General features: G+C 44.7%; 1 protein-coding gene across 1 annotated transcript; it reads left to right on the top strand.

Moving 5' to 3' along the window:
* The first annotated feature begins 20,372 nt into the window (after nt 1-20,372).
* On the top strand, nt 20,373-23,079 carry LOC146571103 (E3 SUMO-protein ligase ZBED1-like). Its single transcript, XM_085280078.1, has 3 exons — nt 20,373-21,730; nt 21,907-22,159; nt 22,331-23,079. The coding sequence occupies exons 1-3, from the start codon at nt 20,613-20,615 to the stop codon at nt 22,745-22,747; spliced, it is 1,788 nt and encodes a 595-aa protein (XP_085136204.1). The 5' UTR covers nt 20,373-20,612; the 3' UTR covers nt 22,748-23,079.
* Nucleotides 23,080-23,356: the final 277 nt, after the last annotated feature.

Raw genomic sequence — 23,356 nt, 5'->3', positions numbered from 1 at the left:
TGAGAGCACCTTTTTAATGGAGCCAGGCACAAAGCATTTTGACACATTCATTGAGGCAGCCATGCTTTCTTGTTTACCGAGCTGTGGGCTGTGTGTGTGTGAGAGATTGTGTCCTTAAGGATGTCTGTTTAAGCTACACAACAGGTAAAGTACAATATGTTTTTAATAGTGTAAACAGTTATAGCTCTACAGATGCTTCACAAAAGGCAAGATCACAGCTGGTGATCACAGCTACGGTCATCCGTGGATTATTCCCTGCTGAGGCTTCAAAGAAAGAACCGACTTCCTTTCTAGGCTTTTTTGTTTGTTTGATTTTTTTGGACCGAAAATGTGTACATCTATCACTTCCAGCAGATTTTTCTACTTCGCCTTGCAGGTTTTTCAGGACAAGCGGAGGAATATGTGCATTAACCGCTGTGTGTATTTTATGTAAGCCTTCCTCGGTGATCATTATAATAAAGCCTGTCATGCACCACTAATTTCAATAATCTCCAAAGCTTTGATCAAATCTGCGGTGGTGAGGATGACTCGCAGCACTTCAAATGTCTCATTAGGAAGAAAACCTCACACAAGCCTTAGCGCAGCAAAAATAAATAAATAAATAAATAAAACGTTGTTCTGCATGATACCCGTGATCAATATTTAATGCAGTGTTTACAGGATGGATTTGGGACGATCAGAATGCATGGATTCCACTAAGGCAGCATCCTGGGTGAGTAAAGCAGCAAAGCCAAAGCGAAAAGTTCATTCCTCATTTAAGCTCCCAACTTTTTACAATAGTGGGGATAAGAGGGCCACACATAGGGCCTTTAGATCCCTCCAATTATGGCAATAGGTGAAATGTCAAAGACTGCAACAGCAACACGAGGGTGACAGGCCCTGTGAAACCTTTGTAGGGGTGGATTCAGGATGTGGTGAGATTTGAAATGGATGCAAGGATGGATTTGGGACATGCAGATGCGCTTGAAGCAATGCTGCAGACCAGGAAGTGCATAGTGAAAGAAATGTAACACCAAATGTCGAGGTGTGCTGTTTAAGATGCAAGCAGCTCAGGTCAATCAGCTCAGAGAAATTTTAAGAAATACTCTGACACTTGGGTCTTCTACGTAGGTAAGATACTCAAGCAATAATATAAACTATACTAACTTAAAAGTAAAACTACTTACTTCATGGTAAAGGTAATTTCACCTTTTTTGTGCCATGTTAGCTTGTGTCCAAGAAGCTCAGAGGGAAGCTTCTTCTTTTTTGTAGTTTAAAGGATCAAAGCTGAAATGTAAGTAAAATAAAGACCCATCAGCGTACTCTTTGCCCTTCTGCACACTTTGTGCTTGCTTCGCTCCACCACGCATTTACCCTGACTGTCAGCGCCATCCCTGCAATGGCTCTCTGTCCCACCAGGGGGGTCAGCTTCACAGTTTGGGAACAACTGCTTTACTGAAACTTCAAGCAATTCACTGACATTTGAACCAATTACACTCTGTTTTAGTTTTCATTGTTTCTTCTCTTGGCTTGTTGCAAGACACAAGCTTGTCACTGTTAAATAGTGATACCACAGTTCTAGGATTTTCTGTGGCTTTTGAGTTTTAAATTCATATTTGACTTAATTATTATTCTAGTACAGTTATTTTGGTATTTTTGGACTTATTTTGATTGTAAAATTATTCTTCTTTCTGTTTTGCTGTTTTCCCATTGTGTCCAAACTGATTTCCCTCTGTTGTGTTTGTGTGCTTATGCCTTCTGTGCTTCACTGTCTGTGATTGAGTTTAGGCTAGTCTTCAGCATCTGTTGTTTTTCTTCCTTTTATTGTGATTGTGTTTATTGTTTTCACTTTTTGTCAAAGTGAGCATCGGGATGGAAAAGAAAGGTGATTTAAGTGACTGAACGCCAAATCGTTGTTAATGACAGATGGACTGTTCTAAATATTTAAGAAACTCCTGAGCTACTGGGATTTTCCTGCACAACCATCTCTAGGCTTTACAGAGAATGGTCCAACACAGAAAACAATATCCAAGACAATGGTAACTCAAACAATCACAATGCAGAAGAACATCTTTTGAATGCACAACACATCAAACCTTGAAGCAGATGGGTAACAGCAGCAGAAGTCCACATCGGGCACAGTTTGCACAGGCTCACCGACAGACAGACATGTGGAAATGTATATATAGTCTAATCCTGCTCTTGAATTCCTGGTGTATTTTATGTCATCCTCTTAGTTGGTTTTACTATACATTCCTATTGTCTTATTTTCATTATTGATCTTTTTGCTTTGCCAAATCAGGCCTTTTAGTTTCAAAACCTGTCCTCTGTCTCATGAGACGTATACTTTATATTGCCTTTCTTTAGGAGAAATATGGGCAACTAATAGTAATATTACAAAGATTTTATCTTTAAAATACGCCTGATGCCCATGCTCTATAGTGGTAATGCAGCACAACATATTTAGAGTCTTGTATGAATCTGATAAATAACTGGCACGCTGAGGATTTATTGGCATTCTGTACGTTAGTGCTTCACTCAGTGACAAAAGAGCGCCTGTGTCTGGGACTGCTGCAGGTCATTTCTGAGGCATCCCACAGGAATAGGACACCACTCTAAATCTGAACACTGTAAATGTGTTTCATTGTTTTGGTAGCAAACTGTTCCCAGCTGCAGTTATTTATCAACCAGTTTCATTTCCTCTGTTCTGATAGCTTGCTTAATAAGAAACTTGTGAGTGTGCGTGTGTGTGTAGCACTGATGAAGTGAGGTTGGGGATAGGACTTCCTCTAGATTCTTATAAGTGATCCTAATATATACAAAAAAAAAAAAAAAAAATCCAGTAACACTCTAAAGGCTAATTATTCATTGTTAAAATGTTTGGTCTGCAAGTTGGGGAAGAGCTAAAGGGTCAAAAGCCAGATGTTAAACGCGAAATTTGGGACCAAACCCCGGTGTTCACGTGTAATTGCTTTGAGCCTGTGGATTTTCAGCTAACAGAGCCCATTCATCGCCTGACCCTGCACTGCTGACCTACTTACATACGAATCAGATAGAGGAGCTAGAATGAGATAGCGTTACAACACTGGCACTGACATATTGGAATATTAATAAAAGGCTGCTCTGCTCTAATAGACTTTGAGATTGAGGAATGGCCATACAGTTCAGGTTGTGCGTGCTGTAATGTGATTAGCGTCGGCCACCCAAGCATTGCACAGAGCTGCAGTTCTCGGCTGTCGCTGCCGTGTTTGTACCCTGTCGCAGTTTAAGAGGGATCAAGATTCTCTTAAAGATTTAAGGAAGACATTGAGGGAAAAATGTGAGATTTTGTCTCTGTATCTGAAAATAAAAAAACAACAAATATTTTGTTCTACCTCTCTTCCCCTATTTTTAGTAACTGTGTGAATGTGGTATGTTACTCTTTCTCTTATTTCCATTTTTCTTTATTATATCCTCATCTGGCTTGTTATACTTTTTCCCTTTCTGTCTTCCTGTGAGCTCACTTGTGCCTTATTATCCTTCTCCCTGCTGTGTATTTAGTCCGTTCATTTAGTCTTTGGCAGTTCATCAAGTTATCAGCCTCCTGTCTCTTTGTGTGCCCTATGTGTTTTTATTTTTTTATTTTATTTTATTTTTAACTTTTCCTTAATATTAATCTCCCTTTGTACTCATTGGATTTTTTCTCTGTACCCTAGTTTGGTTTTTATCCTGTTCAGCTTGCAGTGGCTTTTGTTGTCACATTTTTCCACGAGTCCTATTAAAATCATCTTCTGTTTTACACCTGCCAGCATTTTGGGGTCTGCTTTTCAATTAAATCCTTACACGTGATAGATTTCAACTTTATCTCAGCTTTACTTATGACTAGTACCGTGCAAAAAGTTTGAGCTACCCTTATATCTTTTTATTTTGCTTCCACAGAGCCAGACTTTCTTTGAATTTTCTCAAAGTTGTCTTAAACAATAGTTCTTCAGGCTTTCTGAAGGTCTTTCTGTTTTTCTTTGGACATTGGCTTTGTCACTCATTTTCAATCCAGCCCTCCTACCTGATTGTCTTCAGAGAAATAATTGTTTTTTTTTTTAAATGTTTGTTAAACCTTTTAAAAACACAGACCTATAGTTCACTGAAACATAAAAAAGCCCATTAAGTAACACATCATTTCTTCTAATTTCTTTAGTTTAATAGAATGTACAAAAATGCTAAAGACAGGTTGACAAGAATAAAATAATGTTTTTGCACCAACACAGTTATTCCCAAAGAGCTATAAGCCAAAGACTTGGCATATCTCAGCACAGTGTGCAGTGTGCTCCTAAAAAATTTTGAAGAAACTCTACAAGTGAAGGGCATGTCCTTAAGAAGTCTGTCCATGAAGCCAGGTAACACACACCAATTAGTTAAATTGTAGGAATGTCTTAAAGACATAAAGACCTGGATGGCCGCTAACTTTCTGCTTCTTAATTCAGATAAAACTGAGGTTATTGTACTCGGCCCTGAAAAGCTTAGAAATATGGTATCTAAGCAGATTCTTACTCATTACCTTGGCCTCCAGTAACGCTGTGAGGAACCTGTGAGTCATTTTTGACCAGCACATGTCCTTCAACGCACATATTAAACAAATATGTAAGACTGCTTTCTTCCATTTGCACAACATCTCTAAAGTTAGAAATATCCTGTCTCAGAGTGACGCTGAAAAACTAGTTCATGTATTTATTACTTCCAGGCTGGACTACTGTAACTCATTATTATCAGGATGTTCAAAAAACTCACTGAAAAGCCTTCAGCTAATCCAAAATGTTGCAGCAAGAGTGCTGACAGGGACTAGAAAGAGAGAGCATATTTCTCCTGTTTTGGCTTCCCTTCATTGGCTTCCTGTTAAATCCAGAATTGAATTCAAAATCCTGCTCCTCACATACAAGGTCTTAAATAATCAGGCCCCATCTTATCGTGATGACCTTGTAGTACCATATCACCCTATTAGAGCACTTCGCTCTCACACTGCAGGCCTACTTGTTGTTCCTAGAGTATTTAAAAGTAGAATGGGAGGGAGAGCCTTCAGTTTTCAGGCCCCTCTTCTGTGGAACCAGCTTCCAGTTTGGATTCGGGAGACAGAAACTATCTCTACTTTCAAGATTAGGCTTCAAACTTTCCTTATTGCTAAAGCATATAGTTAGGGCTGGACCAGGTGACCCTGAATCCTCCCTTAGTTATGCTGCAATAGACGTAGGCTGCCAGGGATTCCCATGATGCATTGAGTTTTTCCTTTCCAGTCACCTTTCTCACTCACTATGTGTTAATAGACCTCTCTGCATTCAATCATATCTGTTATTAACCTCTGTCTCTCTTCCACAGAATGTCTTTATCCTGTTTTTCTTCTCTCGCCCCAACCTCCCTGAGCCTGGTTCTGCCGGAGGTTTCTTCCTGTTAAAAAGGAGTTTTTCCTTCCCACTGTCGCCAAAGTGCTTGCTCATAGGGGGTCATGTGATTGTTGGGTTTTTCTCTGTATCTATTATTGTACGATCTACTGTACAATATATAGCGCCTTGAGGTGACTGCTGTTGTGATTTGGCGCTATATAAATAAAATTGAATTGAATTGAATTGAACTGAAATAAGAAATAGGAAAAAATCCAGCAAAATCCTGACACAGGACCTGAGACATGCATGTGGAATGGTTCCTGTCATGAAACTATTCGAAAGGGAAGCAGGGAGGAAAGGCTCAGGTATGCCAATTTATACAAGAATTGGATTTAAAATCTGTGGCAACCGGTGAGTGTCTACATTCTGTAAAACATGGTAGATGCTCTGCATTTTGGCCAGTGGTGTTGGGGATCTTCTTTGGTTGTTGACTGCCATTTGTTGTGTTCTCTGTCAAGATAATCCCATCATGCTCTGGGCTCTGGGCTTTATTATCATGCGTTTTTTTTTCTCCAGGTATGTTTTTACTGTGTTAGAAGTGAGTTTGGGATTATTGACATGGTGTAAAAGAGCTTTAAATGTCCTTCAAGAAGCCTGGGGAACTATTTCTGAGGACTACCTAAAGAAACTAGAAGAAAGTTTGCCTAAGAGAGTTCAGGCTGTGTTGAAGAATAAAGGTGGTCATACCAAATACTGACTTTCAAGGTTGTTAGAAGAATAAAAACCCTGTTTTTGCCTCATGCATGTGCTGCATCTTTTCCCCCATTTTTCTAGCAGAATCAAGAAATGAGTGGTGACACATGGCTTTTGCACAGTACTTTCAGCCTGTTCTCACTCCCGGGGCGTAGTATACCGACGTTTTGTCACGTCCCGTGGCTTTGCATTCCACAATCAACACAACAGTCAAATGTGTGGCAAAATTAATTTAGCTGTAATACCAATGCTCCAACACCTTTAGTACCACCGTTGTCAATAGCAGCAAAATATAGTTTCTCCAACTTAAGACCATTGCTGCTTCCCAGCGTTCCTTCTGCCACCACCTTGCCAATAATTGTAGCTGTAATAGAACCTCAACAGCAGTTTAGCGGAGCAGCAGATAAACACCCCAAACTAAACACTCAATGCTGCCTACCGGCAGACTGGGGCCATGAGAATTGTATTGAATGCTAGGATAGAAGAGGATTTGAAAATTATGCGCACATATGACACAAATCTGCCAGGATTTAAAACCACATATTTTATTCCCAAACAATCAAAACAGGATCTTGAAAAAAATGTCAGGGGAGTCTGGAACATGTCACTCAAACATAGTCTGCACACTCCCACATGGCGCTCCAGCACCTGTGTGGGCGTGCAGAGGCAGAATAGGAGCCACTGCAGTCTGAAGAATCGTATATATTTGTTTCACTGCTCTGCTGATTAGTGTTAAGTATTCTTCAAACATTCAAAGTTTGTGAATCGTATCTGGGTTTGCCAAGAAATCTGTGTTCTGTAATTCTGCTGAAGACTGGTGACAAATTGAAGGATAAAACAAGTGTGTTGGCAATGCGGCGGTCTATCAAATGTCACCTTAAAAACTTCAGCACTCTTTGGCTTCTGAAAGGTCTCTGAAACTCTAATGGATGAATGAAACACCATCCTCCCTACAGATATTCCAAGATTTGGTGTTTTGGTGAGACAGAGTGCTGTCTGACACATTCGTCCAAAATCTACCGGACGTGTCCACAGTGGTTGAGACCTGGTGACCATTAAGGCCACAGCGTAAGATTTACATCAGTTTTATACTTTTGAAACCAATCATTTTAGTGAATAAAGATGACAAACAGCATGTCTGTACTTCTGTCTCGACTTGTAAACAATGATTTGATTTCCCAACAATGAACCCTCTTTCAAACTGTCTTAGATCTAATCTTCTTTGCAAGATGGAAGAAGCTGAGCCTGCTCAGCATTTTAATGCATGTCACAGAGCAGGGCTGGATGTTCATTGCTTCATAGTGCCATTCATGCAGTTATTTCCTTTACTTTGGCTTTCAACTCATTTTATGTATTCCAGCAGATGTTGCACAACTAATTATTTCTACCATGGTCTAATTTTAAGATGATTACCAGACAATAATCACAATGCTGTACTTTGTGTTGGGAGAGAGGGAGAGAGCCAAAGTTTTCAAGAAAATAAAAAATGGAAAGAGAAACATCACGTAAAAGGATTAGAGAGGAGGCAAAGCCGATGCTAAGAGCAGATGGATTGCAAAAAAGAACTAGAAGACAAAAAAGGGAAAGCAGCGACAGGGAAGCGAGGGAGATGTTTGATGTGTAAATACACAGCACACAGCCGGTGATGTTTTCCCTGCAGAAAAGCAGGTAAATAACACATGAGTTTGGATCGGATTTAGAATAATATTCAAATAATTGTCAGCGGTTATCATTAGCATGCTGGGGATGAATTAGCGTTGCTGTCCCGTGGATCTCCTTTGTTCTTCTCAGCTGTCGTCATGAGGGAAGGCAGCATCTGGGAGGTCGTTAAATTCAGTTTCCTAGTAGAAATGAGATTTCTCGAGGGGACTGAGAAAGCTTGAGATGGCTCAAGAATGAAGAAAAATGTTTAAAGTTTGAAGTAAGAAATATTAAAGCCTGCAACGTAAACATAAACGGCATATTGCGTGTCAGTGCAGACGACTTTCAGGAAGAAATTCTTAAAGTATCGAGGTGATTTGTTGAATTTGGTGCCAAACGGAAACAGTTAGCAATATGACTTTGAACCTTCTCTCAGCAGGAGAAGCTTTGTCCCACTCATGTAAAACTTAGCCCTTGATTTAATTAGATCATCTTGTTTCACAGCCAGAAGGAAGAGCATATGGTCCTGCACTTCCCCCCCGCTCTTCACTCACATACAGTAGCACTGTTCTATTTTCAGGCTCTTAGAGTATCAGCTTTGAAGCTGCAGGCTTCTCCTCCACACTACGGTGCTCCCCTGTAGAGAGGCAGGGTCATTGAAACCTGTGTGTGGTACAGGGCCCGAACAGCAGCCAAGGACAGGCCCAAATTAAAAGCATTAATTATTTCTCCCAGGCACAATACGAGCAGATTTTTTTCTCCCCTTGATGTCATTCAAGAAAGACAAACAAGGACAGAGTGAATTAATCGCTTAATGAATTCACTTAACCGAGTTCTTGTGTTTCGTATTGTATACTCTTCTGCCTTAAAACTGAGCTGAGCGCTGGAAACAAAGCACAAACAGTCCCATCAAATTTCACTTCAAATGCCGTTCCTTTGGGTGCACAAAATTGCAGGCATCTCTCATGTAAAATACCCACAAAACAACAACAACAACAAAAAAAACCCACCTTGAAGGTTTATAGCTCATATGAGGAAAACAGACCAGGAACAAACACATTTTTTTATTCATCCAGCCAGAAGCCAGGACAACAAATTCAGTGGAAATGAATGAATGCACTTGAGGCAGCTTTTTTTGTTTTGTTTTCATCATATGTTTTTCCTGAGACTGACCGCCCAGTGTGCAGAGAGAAAGGTTTGCCGCTGGAGTCAGGGGAGGAGATGGAGATGCCTTATGGCTTGACATTTTGAGACACAAAGGAGAAAAAAAAAGCATATCATATAGCGAATATACGGAAGCGTGGGGTGGGGGGCGATGACACAGAAACCAATTTTGTTTGCGCTCAGATTCACTTGGGAGACTTTTATTTGTGGTTCTGGTATCTGTCAACAAACACCTTCTGCTAATATTTCTTTGACTCTATTTCCTTTACTCCTCTCACAAATGAGCCACATCTCTGCTGGTGCATGCTGGGTAAGCACAGGTGGGATCAGTGGCATCATTGTACAGTTGTCTAACATGCAAGCGTGCAGCAGGGTCGCATTAGGAATGTGCATCACGATGAAGCCATTATTACGAGATCTTAACAACCCCCCGGTTTGCTTTATGGAGACTGCACGCCATTTATTAGCCATTCTAAACAATGCGAGGGAAGATCTAGCGGAGGACATGTCTGATTCAGTCACCAGTTCCTCTTTGTTTTCTCGGATGGGAGGCCACATCTTTCAGGTCTCTAGCAGCATATGTCTAACAGATTCAAATGAATCAGCTGATAAAATCATTTCAGAGTCTGTGCACTCAACTGAATATTTCATGATGCCGAAGCTATCGGCCACGCCGTCTCACATTTCTCTGCCCTGCTTTTACGTGCTATTAAATCATTTGCCGAATGACAAAGTACAATCGGGATTAGGTGATTTGCGGATGCAAATTCAGTTGCAATAAAACACACGGTATATGCAAGCGTTAGCATGGAGAGACGTGCATGTACGCTGTTGTAAAAATGACACGGTGATATATCAACGTGCCATATTTTGAGATATTCTTTGTAAGAAATACAATGATTTGTAATCTCCTTTCTACATACCGTCCTTGTGTGACAGACAGAGCAACTTTTAGTGTCTAAAATCATCTTAATGTTACTTTTTTTGTTCCAATTTCTTATTTCAAGTCTTAGAACTGCCTCTGCCAACTTACCCAAATGTCATTTTCTGTTGATTAAAGTCACCCAGAATCATCCAGCTTCACTGCATCCTGCCAAAACAAAGTTGGTCGAAAAAAAGAAGAGAAGATTAAATAAGGATGGGTGCAAATGTACCACTTGAGGTCACAGCGCATAAAGGTAATTCATCACTGTCATTTCAACATCAACACCTTCCCAGCAGGTAAAAAAAAACCCTCCCAAACCTTTGATTAAACATCAGCAGGAGACAGCGGTGCCAAGCAAAATCAAAACCAGTGAAGCATCTTTGGCCTGCAGGAGACTCTTTTGCAGTCAGCTAAGCAAGACCCCACATTCTGTGGGGCCGGGCGGCGCTGCTGCACTGGGCCCGGTCTGGATGGGCCTGGGCCCCCTTTCCCTGGCGGGTCGCGGAGTATGGGGGTGCCTACTGGGGTCAGCGGGGGAGCTGGCCCCAGGGAGGGGTCACTTGCCCCTCCCTTCCTTCCCTCCCCATCTCCAGCTGCCTCCCTCTTCCCGCTCCACCACAACCACCCACACATGCAGGGCCTTGGAGTAGGGGTATGTCACCAGGGTGCAGAGGAGGCTACCCCCCCCCCCTGTCCCCTGTCCCCTTCTGGCTGCCTCTGCCTCAATTTTATCCCACAACTTAGACATTCACATTACTCACACTCTCATTACACATACATATAGGATCTTGGGGGTGGGCACGATACACGGAGTCCAAAGTACCATCAGGGTGTACACCCCACCCCTGGCATCGTTGCCCACCTCTCAATTTTAAATACACGTAGACATTGAGGGCTAGCAGGAGGGACCATGCGCTTACCTGCTGCTCTCTGGCAGGTAGCTCCATGCCCTCCTGGGTTTTAAATGCACCTTAGAACACACATGCATCAACATTACAATGAGCGGGTGGAGGGAGGTTCGGAGTCTTCTCTCACCCCCGTTCTCTGCGACCTGCTGGAGCAGGGGGGCTAGGACTAGGAGGAGGAGTTGGCCGTCCGACTGCGGTCTGGAGTGTGGAGCCTTCCTGCTGCTGCGGAGTCGGGGCGGTCTGCCTCCCCCCACCGCAGGGAAAAGGGAAACACCACCTGGGTCTGGGTGCAGTTCCCCCCTCCAGGGGCGGGGGCACCTAGACCCGGTTTGTAGAGTACGCTTGGGGAGTGTGATCGTGTGTACAACGTCTCTTTATGTCTGTCTCCACGTTGGTTGAGTGTGGAGTAAGAGCATATGAGAGCATGAGGGTGGGAATGGATGTTTGTATCTGTGTGTGCCTGTATGTCTGTGTCTATATGTCAGGTTGGGTGTCAGGCGCCACCTCTCTGGGGACATCTCAGGCCCTCCAAGGTTTGGAGGCCTATCTCCCCCTACCACCACTTCCCCTGCCAGTGGCGGACCCCCTCAGACATCGGTGCGTTGGTGGTTCTTTGTGTCCGGGGATGGGCGTCCAGGTACACACCGGCTCACTCCTTGGCGGCCGCTTATCGGGGCCTGGAGCCTGGGGCTCGCTCGGGCCACTTCGGAGGTGGGGTGCCCCCGGCCTCTCGGCCTGGGGCTCGGTCACTCAGGCGCAGCTGGCTGCCGGCGGAGCTCACGGGCGCGTCACTGCAACTCCCCCTGGCTTCTGCTCCGCGGCTGCTGAGTGAGCCCTCATCTGGGACTCTCCTCAGCTCTTTCCGGGACAGTGGCGCAGCTGCCCCTGTGTTGGTCTTCCTTGGTCTCTTGTGTTCTGGGGGCCTCTGGATGTCTGGAGTTTTGATCTCATCCACACCTGCTTCATGCCCTGGAGGACGGGGCTGTGGCCCCCCCACACCCTCTAGCAGATTATTACATGAAGGAACCTTTTAAAAAACAAAAAACAAGCGCGTCCATGCTCACAGGTGTACACACGGGTGATCACACCCACAAACTACACCCTTTTTGGCTCCTACCTCAAAGCACACTGTGTTCTGTTGATCTGAAGATGGCGGCGCGCACAGACGCAGCGGCCCGGAGCTCCTACACTTTTGCACTTTTGGTGGTACTGTGTATTATTTCACACAGTCTGGGGTTACTTCAATACAACAGAGATGATCTACTACAACTAAGCCGTGGAGATCTTCAACTAACATCCGAGTATCTCATCCCCCCGGAGATCGTTAAGCAACCCCCGGGGCTACCCGCAACAGCAAGCCGCAGGAGGAGACGTTGCGAGCGGAGGCAGAAGAGAGGCAAGCGGGGAGGCCTGTGGGCACGGCTAAAGACTAGTCCGTTTAAACCACCACTCCCGATCATATTCCTCTCCAACGCCCGTTCAATCCGTTACAAACTGGATGAAATACGACTGCAGATCGCCACTCGACGGACTTTTAATAACTGTTCGTGCATGATTTTCACTGAAACCTGGCTGGACAGCGCCATTCCCGATGCGGCTATCGATCTAGCAGGCCGCACAGCCTATCGAGCCGACAGGTCTGCGGACTCGGGTAAGAAGACTGGCGGGGGGCTGTGCATCTATATTAACAACCTTTGGTGCACGAACGTCACGGTAACGGAAAAACTGTGCAGTACAGAGGTAGAACTGTTGGTGTTAAAGTGCCGTCCATTCTATCTCCCTCGGGAATTTTCTGCCGTTTACATCTGCGCTGTTTACATTCCACCAGATGCTAATGCTAAGCTAGCGTTAGCACAATTGAGCAGCAGCATCAATAACAGCCTGGTAGCACACCCGGACAGTGTCTTTATTGCGGCTGGGGATTTTAACCACGCGGACCTGAAATCTGTACTTCACAACTTCCACCGTAATGTGAAGTGTGCTACCAGAGGAGATAGAACGTTGGACCAGGTGTACACCAACATGGCGAATGCGTACAGAGCCCAGGCTTATCCCCACCTGGGTCTGTCAGACCATCTCTCCCTTCTGCTACACCCAATATACACACAAAAGATCAAGAGCACTGGGATTACAACCAAAACCGTGAGAACATGGCCGCAGGATGCTACTCCGATGCTTCAGGACTGTTTCCACTGCACAGACTGGGATGTATTCAAGGGCAGGACACTGACAATCGTGTCGCATTGGACAGTTACACCTCCACTGTCTTGGACTACATCTGTTTCTGTGTGGACAATGTAACAACTTGGAAACGATTCCGTGTGTTCCCTAATAATCCACCCTGGATGACACACGGAGTTCAACAACTTATTCGAACAAGGAACAACGCTTTCAAATCCGGGGACCAGGAGGCATACAGTGCTGCCAGGGCCAACCTGAGAAGAGGCATCAAGACTGCCAAGCAGCAGCACAGGAGGCGTATCGAGGCCAGGTTTGAGAACAACACAAACCCAAGGCAGGTCTGGGAGGGCATCAGGGCTATCACGGACTACAAAAGAAGAACACCATCACCCTCAGCCGACAGTTCTACTCTGGCTGAGGATCTAAATCTCTTTTATGCCCGTTTTGACAGGGAGAACACCGACCCTGTCCTGTCCCCTCTCCCCTCAACCGACCCTGCTCCGGTCCTGAGCACTCATGAGCTGAGGCGTGTGTTCCGGAGCATTAACACCAGGAAGGCGGCCGGGCCGGATGGAGTGCTGGGCCGGGTGCTAAAAGACTGTGCTGCGGACCTGGCGGACGTCTTCACCTCTATATATAACACCTCGTTGTCCTGTTCACTGGTACCATCCTGTTTCAAAGCAGCAACCATCGTTCCCATCCCAAAACAGTCAAATGTCACATGTCTGAACGATTTCAGACCTGTGGCACTCACCCCCATTCCCGCCAAATGCCTGGAGAGACTGGTCATTAAACACATCAGAGCTGCTTTTCCACCATCCCTGGACTCGCACCAGTTTGCATACAGGGAGAACCGGTCAACCGAGGATGCGATCGCCACAGTGCTGCACACATTACTGAAGCACTTGGAACACAGGAACACCTATGCACGGCTCCTCTTTGTAGACTACAGCTCGGCTTTTAATACCATCTGGCCATACAAACTCCGTCCCAAACTCCACCAACTGGGACTTAACTCCTCTCTGTGCAACTGGATTGTAGACTTCCTCACTAACCGTAGACAGAGTGTCAGAGTGGGTAAGAACACCTCTTCCACCCTTGTGGTCAACACCGGTGCCCCTCAGGGGTGTGTTCTGAGCCCTCTGCTATACACTCTCTTCACCCATGACTGTATTTCCTCCCGCGCGTCCAATCTCATTGTTAAGTTTGCAGATGACACTACAGTGCTCGGACTTATATCCAACAATGATGAGACAAACTATAGGACAGAGGTGCAACAACTAGAGTCATGGTGCCACGACAATAACTTGGTCTTAAACACCAAAAAGACCAAGGAGATCATTGTAGATTTCCGGAAGAGGGGTCATAACAACCATCTGCCTCTCTTCATTGGCAGTGAGGCGGTGGAGAGGGTGAGCAGTTTTAAATTCTTGGGGGTAACTGTGACCGAGGACCTGTCCTGGGGCAACCATATCACCTCAGTTGTACGGAAGGCCCAACAGCGCCTCTACTACCTGAGGAGACTGCGGAGCGCACACATTCCCAGATCTCTGATGTTGAACTTCTACAACTGTGCCATCAGCAGCGTTCTGACGTATGGATTTCTAGTGTGGTTCCCCAGCTGCACCAAGGCCGATCAGCAAGCACTCCAGCGGGTGGTGAAGGAAGCTGGCAGAATTATTGGAACAAGTCTGCCAGAGATCAGTAATATCTTCCCCACTCGCTGTCTGAGGAGGGTGCACAGTATCCTGCGGGACCAACATCACCCTGCGCGCCACCTTTTCCACCTGCTGCCCTCAGGGAGAAGGTACAGGTCTATACAGGCCAGAACATCCAGAATGGCCAACAGCCTGTATCCACAGGCTGTGAGGCTCCTGAACTCTCTGCCCCCCTCTCACGGACAATAACCATATCCAACTTCTTAATAGCAATGAACTGGTCTGCATTGGTGCATCATATCTTTATTCTTTTCCCCCTCCTGCCCCCCCCCCCCCCCTCTTTCTTAAATAGATAACTATCATATCTGATATCATATCTCACAGTACAATAATATTGAACGGGTTGCATTGTTGTATTTTGTCATGTTTCTCAGGTCTTTGTCTGAATTTCTACGAACATTATTGCTAAGGATTGTCTTATTGCATTGGAGTCACACTGGGTTAAATATGTACACTTGGGTTTTAAGGGGTATTTATTATTTTCTTCTTTTTTTTGGGTTGTATGGAAGCCCCAAACGCAATTTCATTGTTCTTGACAATGACAATAAATAAATAAATACTAAATACTTATGTGCTGCACAATAATGTTTAACATTTAGTATTTACTGTCATATTCCCATATATCATTGTGATGTTGTTTATTCTATTACTCTTGTTCTCTTCTGCTTGCTTTCTTTTTTCTTTCTCAGCAGGTGATCCAGGTGATTGATATATGCATTTTTTTTTCTCTGCCCGTTCTGTTGGTTTTTGTCTTTTGCCCTTCTCCCCCGTCCCTCTTCTCAGCTGTTTCTCTTTCCCTCTTTCTTTCTCCCCTTCTTTCCCCCAGTCACGTCTGTCCCGTATTCAGTAAGTGAAAATAAAATAAACAATAAAAGGTGAATCAAATGGACCATTACGGCAAGGCTGGGATGGTCAGTTTGGTAAAGTAAATCCGTTGGGCATCTTTCTTTGCCTTTAGACAACAATTCTGATGGCAAAAGAGCCAAACGGGACAGGCCAAAAAAACAAAAAAAAAACAAAAAAAAACAAACAAAAAAAACTAATGAGCCACATCTCTGCTGGTGCATGCTGGGTAAGCACAGGTGGGATCAGTGGCATCATTGTACAGTTGTCTAACATGCAAGCGTGCAGCAGGGTCGCATTAGGAATGTGCATCACGATGAAGCCATTATTACGAGATCTTAACAACCCCCCGGTTTGCTTTATGGAGACTGCACGCCATTTCAGAATCAGAATCAGAATCAGAATACTTTATTGATCCCTGGGGGAAATTATTTTTTGTTACAGTGCTCCATTTTAAACCAACATTAAGACAAGACAGACAATACGCTAACTAAGAATAGTACAATATATACATATATATACATACATACATACATACATAAGTCACTTATAAATAAATATTTGGAAAAGAAACATGTGTAGTTGTAGCAGCAAACAGTGTGTTAAGTGGATGCGTTGTACAGGGAGATGGCCACAGGCAGGAATGATTTCCTGTGTCGTTCAGTGGTGCTTTTCGGTAATCTCAGTCTCTCACTGAACGTGCTCCTGTGACTGACCAACATGTCATGGAGTGGGTGGGAGGTGTTATCCAACATTGTCTTTATCTTGGACAGCATCCACCTCTCCGACACCACCTTGAGGGAGTCCAGCTCCATCCCCACAACATTGCTGGCCTTACGGATCAGTTTATTAAGTCTGTTGGCATCTGCGACCCTCAGCCTGCTCCCCCAGCATGCAACAGCATAGAGGATCGCACTGGCCACCACAGACTCATAGAAAATCCTCAGCATTTTCTGGCAGATGTTGAAGGACCTCAGTCGCCTCAAAAAATAGAGACGACTCTGGCCCTTCCTGTAAAGTGCTGTGGTGTTTTTAGCCCAGTCCAGTTTATTGTCAATGTGTACTCCAAGGTATTTATAGTCCTCCACAATGTCAACACTGACCTCCTGGATTGAAACAGGGGTCAAGTGTTTCCTGGTCTTCCTGAAGTCCACGATCAGTTCCTTGGTCTTTGCCACGTTGAGCTGCAGATGATTCTGCTCACACCACGTGACAAAGGAGTCGACCACAGCCCGGTACTCTGTCTCATCATCCCTGCTGATGCATCCAACCACCGCAGAGTCATCAGAAAACTTCTGAAGATGGCAGGTCTCTGTGCAGTGGCTGAAGTCTGTGGTGTAGAGGGTGAAAAGGAAGGGGGAGAGGACAGTCCCCTGTGGTGCCCCTGTGTTGCTAATCACCTTGTCAGACACACACTGTGGGAGACGTACATATTGTGGTCTTCCTGTCAGGTAATCAACAATCCAGGACACCAGAGAAGCATCCACCTGCATCGCTGCTAACTTATCACCCAGGAGGGTCGGCCTGATGGTGTTGAAAGCACTGGAAAAGTCAAAAAACATGACCCTCACAGTGCTCGCCGGCTGGTCCAGATGGGTGTAGACACGATTGAGCAGGTAGATGAGACGAGGCTGATAAGCGAACTGAAGGGGATCCAGATGTGGTCTTACTATGGGTCGCAGCTGGTCCAGGGTCTTCATGATGTGGGAGGTCAGTGCCACGGGCCTGTAATCCTGGGGGCCACTGGGACGAGGCGTCTTTGGTACAGGGACGAGGCATGATGTCTTCCACATCACCGGGACCCTCTGCAGACTCAGACTCAGCATAAACAGTTTATGAAAGACTCCACACAGCTGGGGGGCACAGGCCTTGAGGACAAGGGGACTCACTCCGTCTGGTCCAGCAGACTTGCCTGAGTGAAGTCTCCTCATTTGCATCTCAACCTGGTATTGAGTGAAGGTGATGGGTGGGGGAGGGGTGTCAGGAATCTCACAGGAGGCAACATGTGAAGAGAGAGGCTGGCACAGTGGTGTGGCTCTGGATTCCAGGCTGACTGCAGGTGAGGTTGTGGGGGTGGGAGCAGACACTGTGGTGTCGAATCTATTGAAAAACAGATTCAACTCGTCGGCTCTATTCTCACCTCCCTCAGCTCCCCTGCTGTTGGTTGGCCTGAATCCAGTGATGGTCTTCATGCCCCTCCACACCTCTCTCATGCTGTTCTGCTGGAGTTTCCACTCCAGCTTCCTCCTGTAATTGTCCTTAGCCTCTCTGATCTTGTCCTTTAGTAACACCTGGATCTTCCTCACCTCCTCTTTGTTGCCCCCTCTGAAAGCCCTCTTCTTGTTGTTGAGGAGGGCTTTGATGTCCTTAGTCACCCACGGCTTGTTATTTGGGTAACAATGAACAGTCTGAGCTGGAACAATGGAGTCGGTGCAGAAAGTTATGTAGTCTGTGATACACTCAGTAAGCCCATTGATGTCCTCGGCGTGAGGCTCACAGAGTGTTTCCCAGTCGGTCACCTCGAAACAGCCCTGTAGTTCCGCTATTGCCTCCTCTGACCACCTCCTAACAGTCCTGGTGGTCACAGGTTCCCTCCTCACAATTGGCACATAGCGGGGGGTGAGGTGAATCAGGTTATGATCTGACCTACCAAGTGGGGGGAGGGAGGAGGAGCTGTATGCATCCTTGACGTTAGCATACAGTAAGTCTAAAGTTTTCTCTCCCCTGGTGGGACAGTCCACATATTGTTTGAATGTTGGTAGTGTATTGTCCAGTGATACATGGTTGAAGTCACCCGAGATCACAATAAAGGCACTCGGGTGCTGAGTCTGTAGCCGAGCTATGGCAGAGTGGATAGTGTCACATGCAGCTGTGGGGTTAGCAGAGGGGGGAACATAAACAGCCACCAAGATGACGTGAGAGAATTCCCTGGGTAAATAATACGGCCTGAGTCCAACAGCACACAGTTCAGTGTCCGGGCAACAAATCCTTTCTTTGATTGTTATGTTGGCAGGGTTACACCACCGGTTGTTAACTAAAACAGCAAGCCCACCTCCTTTACGCTTACCGCTAGCGATGCTGTCCCTGTCCGCCCGAACAGTGTGGAAGCCTTCCACGGAAGCATTCTCATCGGGAATGACCTGGTGCAGCCATGATTCGGTGAAACACATCAGGCTACACTCTCGGTATTCCCTCTGACTCCGTACCAGTGCTGAGAGCTCGTCGATTTTACTTGCCAACGATCGCACATTTCCCATCACGATAGACGGCAGACACGGTTTAAACCTCCTCCTCGCTTCGAGCCTCCGCTGTCTCACCGTCACCTTTTTTCTTCTCTTCTGTCCTTGACCTCTGCATCCCCGATGTGTTTTCCTCCAAATTTCAGCTGGTACTTCTGCGGGCACTTCTGCGGGCCTGGCCAGCGAGCCGGCCGGCATCAGGGCGATCAGCTGATCTCTGGAGTAAACAGTCCGTGCGTGTAGGAGATGTGCCGCGGTCCCGTTCCATGATAAAAGTAACAGTTCCACGGCCACCAGAAGAACAAAAACTCTCTCAATCCACATGATTGAGTAAGAGATAGAAAACGGAGGAAAATACAAGTCAGAAAAAAAAAAGAATACGTAAGAAAAAAGAGCTAAACTAAGAGAAAAGCAGGAGCGACTGTAACAGGCTGCACGCTGGTTGGCGCATGCGCACTAGATTTATTAGCCATTCTAAACAATGCGAGGGAAGATCTAGCGGAGGACATGTCTGATTCAGTCATCAGTTCCTCTTTGTTTTCTCGGATGGGAGGCCACATCTTTCAGGTCTCTAGCAGCATATGTCTAACAGATTCAAATGAATCAGCTGATAAAATCATTTCAGAGTCTGTGCACTCAACTGAATATTTCATGATGCCGAAGCTATCGGCCACGCCGTCTCACATTTCTCTGCCCTGCTTTTACGTGCTATTAAATCATTTGCCGAATGACAAAGTACAATCGGGATTAGGTGATTTGCGGATGCAAATTCAGTTGCAATAAAACACACGGTATATGCAAGCGTTAGCATGGAGAGACGTGCATGTACGCTGTTGTAAAAATGACACGGTGATATATCAACGTGCCATATTTTGAGATATTCTTTGTAAGAAATACAATGATTTGTAATCTCCTTTCTACATACCGTCCTTGTGTGACAGACAGAGCAACTTTTAGTGTCTAAAATCATCTTAATGTTACTTTTTTTGTTCCAATTTCTTATTTCAAGTCTTAGAACTGCCTCTGCCAACTGCCAACTCCCAAATGTCATTTTCTGTTGATTAAAGTCACCCAGAATCATCCAGCTTCACTGCATCCTGCCAAAACAAAGTTGGTCGAAAAAAAGAAGAGAAGATTAAATAAGGATGGGTGCAAATGTACCACCTGAGGTCACAGCGCATAAAGGTAATTCATCACTGTCATTTCAACATCAACACCTTCCCAGCAGGTAAAAAAAAACCCCTCCCAAACCTTTGATTAAACATCAGCAGGAGACAGCGGTGCCAAGCAAAATCAAAACCAGTGAAGCATCTTTGGCCTGCAGGAGACTCTTTTGCAGTCAGCTAAGCAAGACAGATCACTAACCGGTCTTAAGAGAAACGTTTAATCCTAATGAGGTTATCCCGCTCGTAGCATTTTAACATTGGCTTCCTGAGTGCCTTAAAAAAAGAGTAAGACTGAAATTTTATAAATGATTTATTTGTGCCATTCTTACCTTCACTCAATGCTGATTTTACAATGTGAAGTGATTCAATAAAGTAATGCTCAAAAAATCACACCTTACTTGAATGAGAGACTCCACCTGATAAAAAAGAGGGTTCTACAACCACCACCTACAACTATTGTGATTTGCCTGTTCAGCGTTGTTGATCCCTCCTTTGCATATTTTGATTAGGGGTGTCAAATTATCGCGTTAATTGCGATTAATTAATTACAATGCTATTTAGCGCGTTATGTTTTTTAATCTCGTTAATCTAATTTTTAATCTCTTGACGTCATTGATTTTGTATGAGAGTTGCTATGTTATAAAATCCGTTTTTATGTGCTGGGCTCCTTGTGCTTGACTTGTTGGGGGTGGAGTCACGTCGTGAGGTCAAGGTGAGAAGTGGTGATTAGCTTACAGTGTGGATATGGAGGCGCATCTGAGAGTTGTTGGCCCAATGAACGGGAAATTTGTATTTCATAAACGCCCCGACGGCACCATTGACAAAGGTAAAGTGGTCTGCCTAGAGTGTAAGAAGGAGTTTGCTTACCACCGAAGCAGCTCAAGTTTGGCCTATCACCTCAACGCAAAGCACCCAGCCGCGAGTGCAGCAACAGCTAGCAGTGAAGACGTTAGCAATATAGCAAGCCAGAGCAAAGCTTTTCGCCAAACAAAACTAGAGAATACCCCTCGTATGAGCAAGTCTGCGACCGACAGGCTGACTAATGTTATTGCCAAGTGGATAGCGATGAACTGTAGGCCGATAAATATAGTAGAGGACGAAGGATTGACAGAGGTGTTGCAAATTGCGTCCAATGACCCGTCATACAAGCCGCCGTGCAGGACTACAGTAACGACCAAAATCAGCAAAATGTACGACGGCGAAAAGAAAAACAAACTTGAGATTTTGGCGGAGGATTCTCCCAACTGTGTTGCTATAACCGGAGATCACTGGACCTCAGCTGGCAACCACAGCTATTTTGGGGTGACTGGACACTTTATTGATAGTGAGTGGAACCTCAACTCATTTGCACTGACCGTCATGAGAACAGAAACCAGGCACTTTGCTGATAAATGCGCCGAACAGTTCCTCAAGGTAGCAAATGACTGGGGTATTGAAAACAAGATATCCACCATTGGCACAGACAGCGCAGCAAACATGCTGGCTGCTATGAGAGCACTTCCATATGAGCACATCGCCTGCAATGCTCACATTCTCCAGAGGACCATCACGGTATGTCTCGATAGCAGTGGTTTTGTCGGTGTACTGGCAAAGTGCCGCAAGATTGTTGGTCATTTTAAACAAAGCCCTGCGAGTACCACAGAACTTAACCAACAACAAGTAGCACTCGGAAAGAAGAGCGATCAACTTATACAGGATGTACCCACCAGGTGGAACTCGACTCTCGCAATGGTCTCACGCCTCCTATGTAACCGAGAGGCTGTCCAGGCTACGTTGGACCAACAGAACCACAGGTTGGTCTTGCCAACCGAAGCTGAGTGGGCGAAACTGCAGAGGCTGGAGCTCCTGCTTGAACCATGCAAGTAAGTTCAAATAAACACCTTCCCATTTTAATTATATAAACTACTGTTACATGTGTAAAATCAAAATTAATGAACATAACAAGGAACTTTTAAGGACAATTAAATTGGAAATCAGTTACACTTTGATTTAAATGAATCCAGCTAGGTTTATTTAGCAAACCTCTCCACCTCTGCAGGTATGTGACAGAGCTGCTGGGTGGTGAGGCCTACGTCTCTTGCTCTGTAGTGCTGCCTGCTTTTCGCCATCTGTACCGTGTCATGGACATTACTGATGATGATCCTGCCTACGTGGTGAAGTTCAAGAATGCCTTCCAGAAGGATCTGGCAGCACGACGAGCTAATGGCAACGAGATATGGTTCGAGGTGGCCACAGCATTGGATCCACGGTTTAAGGATTTGAAATGTCTTCCAAGAGAAAAGAGGGAACAGGTAGGACAATAAGGTTAAGCTGGACTAATGAGTCCAATTCATTATCAAATCAAACTTTTATTTATTATATGGAACACAAAGTTCTTTACAAGATTAAATAAAATAAAATAAAAAAGCACTTAGTTTTAATCACATTCATTCATTCATTCATTCATTCATTCATTCATTCAGGTGTGGACCATTCTGGAGAATATGCTCCAGGCAGCAGAGCCCAGAAGAGCAGATAGTCTCCAGCCCTCCACAGAGGATGATGGACCAGCTCAGAAGAAGAGGAGGAGTGAACTCCTTCTGGGGTCTGACTCTGACTCAGAAGATGGAATTGAGTCTGGAGAGCTGCAGCGCTACAGAGCAGAACCCAGCATCAGTATTGATGACTGTCCCCTGCAGTGGTGGTATGCTCACTCAGGAGTCTATGAAAAGCTGTCAGTCCTAGCACAAAAGTACCTGGCCTCCCCAGCTACCTCTGTACCCTGTGAGAGACTCTTTAGCCTTGCAGGCCACATAGTGCAAAAGAAAAGGGCAGCCTTGCTTCCAGAAAATGTTACCAGGCTGGTGTGTCTTAGCGACTGGCTGAGGAAGAAGAAATGAGACACATGTGGTCAGCATAGCTGCTGTGTCATTTGTAGCCTACTAGAATAGATTGCTTGATGTTCAGCACTTTTTTTTGTGATGGAAGAATACTTTGATGTGCTAACTTGCAGCACTGCAATGTCAGTTTTATTTTTCATTATCTGAAGCAGAGGAATTTCAGTGCTGTATTGCTCAGAAAAGAGCAACTCTGATGTGCTAACTTGCAGCACTTAATTTATTTGATTTTATTTGTATTTATTTTTCCACTTATTTTACAAAAGAATACAACAGTATGTAAATGGTTGCATCTGTTTAACGTTTGTTAAACAATAAATGACTTTATAAAGTCACTTTCTTTGTTATATCAGTCTTTTGGTCTGCCACAATAAGTTGAGGGCTTTCCTCAGCTATTTTTAGGTGAGATTAAAAAAGAGATTAATTAGATCAATTAATTAAAAATCATAATTAATTAATCTCTATTTTTTTTTAATCTCTTGACAGCACTAATTTTGATACTGCTTTTGACTGAATAACAATTATTGCCTCAATATAAAGTCTTGCAGATGGAAATAGCCAAAGCTACTGGATTGGATGTGAAGTATTACAAAGTGGGTGGGACACAACCAA

Source organism: Mchenga conophoros, linkage group LG7 (genome assembly GCF_057382185.1).
Source record: "Mchenga conophoros isolate Kocher_MC1m ecotype Shallow Benthic linkage group LG7, M_conophoros_male_GT1.1, whole genome shotgun sequence".
NCBI lineage: Eukaryota > Metazoa > Chordata > Actinopteri > Cichliformes > Cichlidae > Mchenga > Mchenga conophoros.
This window is presented reverse-complemented; position numbering and strand designations above follow the sequence as displayed.

Bases quoted from the DNA above. Each gene is read 5' to 3' on its own strand.
- LOC146571103 (XM_085280078.1), top strand. From the start codon at position 20,613: ATGGAGGCGCATCTGAGAGTTGTTGGCCCAATGAACGGGAAATTTGTA. The intron at 21,731-21,906 runs GTAAGTTCAAAT...CCACCTCTGCAG, and splicing joins CTCCTGCTTGAACCATGCAA to GTATGTGACAGAGCTGCTGG. The intron at 22,160-22,330 runs GTAGGACAATAA...TCATTCATTCAG, and splicing joins CAAGAGAAAAGAGGGAACAG to GTGTGGACCATTCTGGAGAA.